A 7,167-nucleotide genomic window follows, 5' to 3' on the forward strand; every position below is an offset into this window, starting at 1 on the left:
GGTCAGGCTGGTGTAAAAAAACTAGCCTGGTTTTAGAGACTCAACTCTCCATTGTAACTCCCTCGCTCTCTTTGTCCATAATTCCAACTCCTGCATAAAAAGGAACTGGATTTTGGCAGCCCACCATGGCAATTCCTGTGGCTTTAAGACTTATAACAGTAAAACAGGGAGATGTTGAAACTTCACGAACGCTGCCAGGTTCAACTGCAAAACATTTCAGCCCAAGCTTATAATTTCCCAATCCACTGTCTTTGGATTCATCACAATTCTGTAAAGTTCTCATGGTATCGACCAGGAGGAAAAGAAAAGTCGTTTTTCAGATTGACTGGAATTACACATGATTTCAATGTAAGTTTCGGTCAAGCTACAGCTGTGACCGGTCTCAAGTATGAGATTGGACGTAGTCCGTTTTCTCCAAGGGCCACAGAATCAACACCATACCAAACCCTGTAAACATTTCGAGGCAGTAAAATAACAAAAATGAGGAACATGCTATCCAGAAGCCACTGATACGTCTGCCGTTTAATTTCCGCAGCCAAAATGTAACGTTTAGGACGCCGTCTGGACATTATAAGAAAGAAAAAAGAGGTTTTCTTGATTAATTGCTGTAAATATCCTCTCAGCAAACATATTTCACAGCCAACGTAGCAAATTGTTTTCATAACGCATGACCTGCATGATATCCAATGTTAACAGGCTATAAATTGGCCACCTCCCAGAAGAATTACCAAACCAATTAAATCCACATGAACTGATGGAAAGAAGCAGAATTGGAAAAACTCCCCCAAAGAATATACAATCTATCTTGCGCTGTCAACTCCTCCTCCGTCTTTGAGGAGATGGGGGCTACGGCGAGATGTTTATGAAACTCCTTGTTGATGTTGACCTGAGAATATACAGACATGCATTTCTGAAGTGGTTTTGACAGTGTTTTAGTTGCATTGTACATCAGGGTGGTACTTAAAGACAATGTGTATTGGTTTGCAACCCACTTTATTTCCATTACGTGATGCGTTTCCAATTGAAAATGAGAAAACAAGCATGGCGGGACTTGACTTTAACCATAAGAAAGTGACTGGGTGGTGAAAAGTGGGCATTATGTAACAGAACATTGTCAGATGGAATGTTACATACTAAATAGCTATAAATATATATATATATATATATATATAAATATGTACATTTTACTACATATATAGAATGGACTTTTTGACTTTTTTAAATACATGTCAATGACATTTGATGTTTATGTGTGTATATATATTGGGCTTTAGCTAGCACATGAGACAAAAACATTGGGAAACAGTGTTTCAGGAGAAATAAACACTGTTAGAGGCAGCATTAAACACAAATGTTTTCAGTTTGAGTTCATTATTAATCTAAGGCTCTAAAAAACATGAGCTTCATGTCAAACTCCCTTTCAGACAATCACTTGCTCCACTGACATCTAATCACGCAAAGTTGTGCCATGATTTTAACTCTTTTTCCTTTTGAGTCAGTGCCTGGTCATCACAGAGCTATCCTTCCCTGATTGGCTGTGAACGGCCGGGCGAGCAGGCAGGAAGCTGAGCCAGGCTTGCTTCCTGAACGTCCGAGAGAGGAAGCCCTGTGATAGGCGAGAGGGAGCGGGGTTAAAAATAGTCGCGTATATAAAGGCCTGCTCAGAATCCCATTCCGTCTCAAACTCTCACTCGCGCACGTTCTGCCAGGACTCACAGTTTCCTTCTCTCTCGAAAGCAGGGCCCAGGGCAGCCGCAACACCGTCCTGCTGTGAAGAAAGAGCAGGTGTTTCCCAGGGTTTGACTCAAGCAGCAAAATATGCATTACACTGGATAACCAAAGCAAGAAAAAAAATACGTTTTTTTTCCGAATAAATGCTCGATGCCCAACGGGTTACTTGAGCTCAGTTCACACGCAAAGCATAATACCTTTTCCAAAACGACAAAAGGAAAGTGAATTGACTTGTTCAACTCTTAAAAGGCCAAGAACTTGTTGTACCATGAAGTAACTTCAGGGCACAGCTTTTATTATCCATCGCCAACCGAATGAAAAGATGATAAACTGTTAAGCAGCAGAGATACCAACACAGATAGGTGGAACACAATACATTACACAGACAGGAAGAGGAAATCAAGAGATATTTCTCTGCACTTTTATGTCTGAACATTCAAAGAACTATAAGCATCTATTCATTCTTTAAAAATCAAGGTTCTTTATTGGCATAAATGCTTCCATTTAGAACATTTGACACCCATTCCAAAGCGCAAATGGCTATTTATAGTAGACAAAGGTTCTTCAGATTATAATGTTCTTCACACTTAGAATAAATGGTTAATTTAAGAACCATTCACTGAAAGGTTTTTGGTAAAAACCAAAAAATACAAATAACCCCATCCCCCAACCACCCAACCAATATTGGAGCCATTGTTATTATTTTTAAGAGGGTATTTAAGTAGCAGAACAGCACAGAATATTGGCTTGTATACCTGTAAAGGTGGAATGTGAGGGTGTGTTGGAACCCTCTTAAAAGCATATCCAGAGCACAATTAGAAATCAACATATTAATGTGTAATCCACGGAGCCCTAAGGGGAGAACTAGTTGTACAGTACAATTAACACACCCTTTCATGACATTCTTTGTCAACATTCTCCATGCCCAAATAACATATTGTACTTCTAAATCGAGGTTGTATATTGAATCATGTAATTTGGTTCCTAGAAAGGTGCAAAGGAATGGATCAAAAAGTGAATCCAGTCACAACACACCTCATTTCTGGTTTGAAACGGTTCACGCCGTACCCGGCTGACACCTCGTCTGAGCTCTCGTGCAGTTACATTCTCACCATCTGCGTGTTATTTTTGACTTTCAAAAATAGAAAAGGGATGTAATTTAACACAAACTGCCATTTTATGTTTTCTTTTGCCCTGCGTTGTGGGTGAGTGGGCCTTGCAATTTGCTGCAAGCTAGAAATAGCTGTTTATAGACTAGTACAGTAATTGCCCTGATACCTGCTATCGGAGGGGGGAAATCCCAGCCTCCTCAGCCCTATTTGCAAATGAAAGGGGTTTAAAGAGCTTAATGGCATGTGTTTTGTTAAGAGCCTGATACTACAGATACATTTGGAGCCTGTGAGGGTGTTAAATAGCACCAAGAGTTGTGTTATTGTTAATGTTTCGGTCCAATGGCATGCAAATCTGATAAAGTTGTGGCTTTGGCTGCAGGTGCAACAGAACATCTTGGTTACGTCAGAGTACAGTGTAATATACAGTGCACACGCTGCATCACTTTTGCTTTTTAAACCTACATTTGGTCTAAAAAGTTGCCGTATTTCACCAAGAGCTGTTAAAAGTGTCAAATAATAGTCACGTGACCACGTCTGTTTAATTGTAGTTGGCCTCTGTGAAAGATGTTTGTGTCGGATCTCCATACTTGGGTATGTGTAATATGTAAACGTTCTGTTATTAATAGGCTACTCGTTCTTTTTATATAAATCATTACCAGATGTAAACATGTACGCAGCTGGGAAAACAAAAGGCTTGCTGTACTCGATTTACGTGATGTGCTCACGTATTTGGGGAAAACATGGAATTCAGTGGATTCATTTAAAATCTATCAAACACAATCTATGTTATCTGCTCTTGACCCAGCACACTTTACATTGTTAATATGCAATCATGCCCAATGCAATAATCCCCTTTGTTATACGCGTCTCGAGGGCTCCTAGTGGCGCGCGCAATTGGTTTCGACAGTTTTCATCTTTAAACAACGTGTTAATGATGTGTGTTTTTCTCCCATTCTTCTCCTCAAAGGTAGGAGGGAGAGAGGAGGGATCTCTCGCATCATGTTGTACTCGTTTAACTCGCTTTTTACCAAGGGGGCGTGGAGTGACTCCGGTGATTTAAAGAAGAGCCCGTGCGCTCTCACCATCCAAGACGAAAGGCGCACACGCCGGAGAGCAGCAGCTTTATACCGGGGCTAAAATTAGGGACGGATAGTGCGTATTTCCTCCGCTTCGTACAATTGGTCCAGCTTCTACTGCCGTGATATTTATACGATCTTAAGGTCTTCCAGCACTCATACTTGCTGCATGAGTGTGAAACACAAGAGTGTGAAAGCAGAAACCGAGTTGTAGTACACTACAACAAGTTTCTTGGAGGGATATTGCAACCGGTCCCTGGTCGTTAAAGATTTTATTTCACGGGGACAACTGGAAATGGCTTCGAGTGGAACCATTTTACCGTCTATTTCCACATTTTCGGCACAGAGGGAAAAATGCTGGGAAAACGTGAGTATTTCGTTTTTTTATAATTTTATAATTTTTATTTTTACTTGTGATTACGCAGTTCTTTACTGTTAGAAGTATGTATTATATAGGCTACACATTTCAACAGAGCTTGTAAACTATTTAGCAAAGTTATATTTCAAGTTTGTCAGTGCGCTAAATGTAAATAAATCGCATTCGAAGACGTAATCATAGTAACAACTGCTTTATCGTCATTATATAATTATTGTTATCATTTAGCATGTTGAATTTGGATTTACACAAGTGTTAGTGATTACAAGCGTTAGTTAAAAGCATCTTTGAGTTGTTTAACAGTTTTACTAGGGGCACTAAAACATATAAATATATTTTTATGAACTTCAAAAATGTATGAAACAATACAAGTGAGATTAATCAGTCGGTTTCATTGCAGAGGTGGAAGGAGGAACTGGACAGGTCCATGCATCTCAGCTGCACAGCTGACATATCAAGCATGGACAACCTCAGAGGAGCAACAGATGATGAAGATCTCGATAAATATCTGGATCTGGAGTTTATTCTGGCCAACACTGCAGGTTCGGATCATCTCGGGCTTGGAATGGGAGGCGACTACAGGATGCAAGAGTCCAGAAACATGTACAATCCGACGGTGGCCCCCACCGCATACCCAGTGCACGACATCAACCCGTCACCTCCACCGTACACCACCAGCCTCATGGCAGAGCTTCTGCAGTCTGACGTAGACACCTACTGCCAACCGTCTCAACTGCCCAATAACATCCAGGGAAGATTCCTAGTCAGGTCTAACTTTCCCAGTCAGGACATTTCGGAGTGTATCAAAGTGGAGCCCTGCATGGACAGTTATGGACCCGTGAGAGGAATGGTTCCCAAAGTCAAACAGGAGGGCAACGGTGCATGCATGAGGTCATATGAGCAGCCGAGACTGGCCAACTCGCCGCAGGGAGCAGGCAGCATGACCCCGCCGCAGAGCCCCGCGGAGCTCATCAACACAGACTGTCAGTCACAGATCTGCCACCCCATGACGTTCACACAAAGTTACCAGGGCAACACGGGGTTTCCCCATTCTGCACCTCCGCAGATGCAGCTGCCGTACCAAAACGCTCGTCACTTCAGCATGTGCGACGACAGACTCGGGATGCCCAGCGCCAACCAAAGAGTACTTCTGACACCACCCTCATCTCCTCTGGAGATGGATGCCAAACCAAAGAGGGGACGACGCACCTGGCCGAGGAAACGGACGGCGACTCACACGTGCACTTTTTCCGGATGCGGCAAGACCTACACCAAAAGTTCTCACTTGAAGGCGCACCACCGAACGCACACAGGTAAATAAACGTCCGTGCCACTGCAGCAACATCTGCTTCCTCGTAATATGCTGACATTATAACAGATGGCTGGAAATGGATAAACATTCACATGCTTTGTGTTTTTTTTCTTGTCTTTGTTTAGGCGAGAAGCCTTACCATTGCAGTTGGGAAGGTTGCGGATGGAAGTTTGCCCGTTCTGATGAACTGACGCGTCACTTCCGCAAGCACACCGGACACCGACCCTTCCAGTGCCACCTGTGCGAGCGCGCCTTCTCCCGGTCCGACCATCTCGCCCTCCACATGAAACGCCATATGTAGGAACAGACTGAATATTTGGACTAAACGCACTGAACCGTGAACATCTCGGATGTTCAAAGCAAGCATTTTGTCTGTACCCCCCCTATTTAAAGTGGGACATTGTCAGCATGATAAAGAGGAAACATGAACTGACTTGACTCTTGCATTGTAGCTGGTTCTACACCTCATCTCTTTTCAGATTTTTTTTTTTTTTTTTAAAGAAACAAAATATATTTTCCAAAAAAGAGCTTTACAAATGCCACAAAGTTCAACTCATGCTAGGCTGGACCTAAACCTCAAGACGGAACTGGAATCAGACAGTAAAATGTGTTTAAGTTAACATGATGTGCTACGGACATCGCGACTGTGCCTTTTAATACATGTATACATCTCACGAGTGCCATAAATACACTTGGCATTTAAATAAAAATGTATGCTATTGTTTCAAGAAATTAAAAATTACGTTTTATAAGACAATGTTTTTCTCTTTCAAAACTGCCTTAAAAGTTAACAAAAGGCCGTTAACTGAATGTTTGAAGTAATTTGTGCATTTATCGACATACGCATTTAAAAAAAAATCAGGGTCTTATGGTTTCGTTTTGCTCCTTTTTTCTAACGTATTCATACAATTTTGTATGCTTTTAAGGTGAATTGCAGACTGTCCCATGTTCGGATGACATGATAAGGGCTATGTGAGTTGTTCTGGACCAAACATGTTTTGTACATAATTTATGCACTGTAAATACTGTACTTAATGTACATATTAAACTTAATTGAAATATAAACATTTGTGTTTGTCGCTTTGTTCCCTGTGTCTGCATGCCAATCACTCTTTCTGAACAGATCTTAGTGGTATCACCCAGGGGTAGATCCTTTGGGCCTAGAGGAAGATTGCGATCTTTCCCAGCTGCAATATTAACATGCCAGAAAACTGTGGCTAGACCTATAAATACAAACATTACATTTACATAATTGTTGAGACTGAATATAGCCCTGTCTGGGCAGAGGGCTATACCACAGTTAAAGAGAGAGTGGCTTTGGAAAAACAACGGAAGATGTGGGATATCTAGAGGGGTGGAGGTTGTGCTTCAAATTTCTTTTTTACAGTTGGGGTGAGAATTCAAACTTTACGGGTGCTGTAAAGTCAAGAGCTCACGGCTATTTGGCACCAGATGCTAGTTTTGCATGTGCATGAAACGCTATTAAAAACACAGGAAAACACAAACACTTGTACGTTTTTACACATCCTTCTCCTAACAAGTTGCATCCAGTTGGCGTAT

General features: G+C 41.6%; 1 protein-coding gene across 1 annotated transcript; it reads left to right on the forward strand.

Moving 5' to 3' along the window:
* Positions 1-3,919: 3,919 nt before the first annotated feature.
* klf2a (Kruppel-like factor 2a) lies at positions 3,920-6,672 on the forward strand. Its single transcript, XM_052590663.1, has 3 exons — positions 3,920-4,286; positions 4,696-5,608; positions 5,733-6,672. The coding sequence occupies exons 1-3, from the start codon at positions 4,215-4,217 to the stop codon at positions 5,906-5,908; spliced, it is 1,161 nt and encodes a 386-aa protein (XP_052446623.1). The 5' UTR covers positions 3,920-4,214; the 3' UTR covers positions 5,909-6,672.
* Positions 6,673-7,167: the final 495 nt, after the last annotated feature.

This window comes from Carassius gibelio, chromosome B22 (assembly GCF_023724105.1).
Source record: "Carassius gibelio isolate Cgi1373 ecotype wild population from Czech Republic chromosome B22, carGib1.2-hapl.c, whole genome shotgun sequence".
Taxonomy (NCBI): Eukaryota; Metazoa; Chordata; class Actinopteri; order Cypriniformes; family Cyprinidae; genus Carassius; species Carassius gibelio.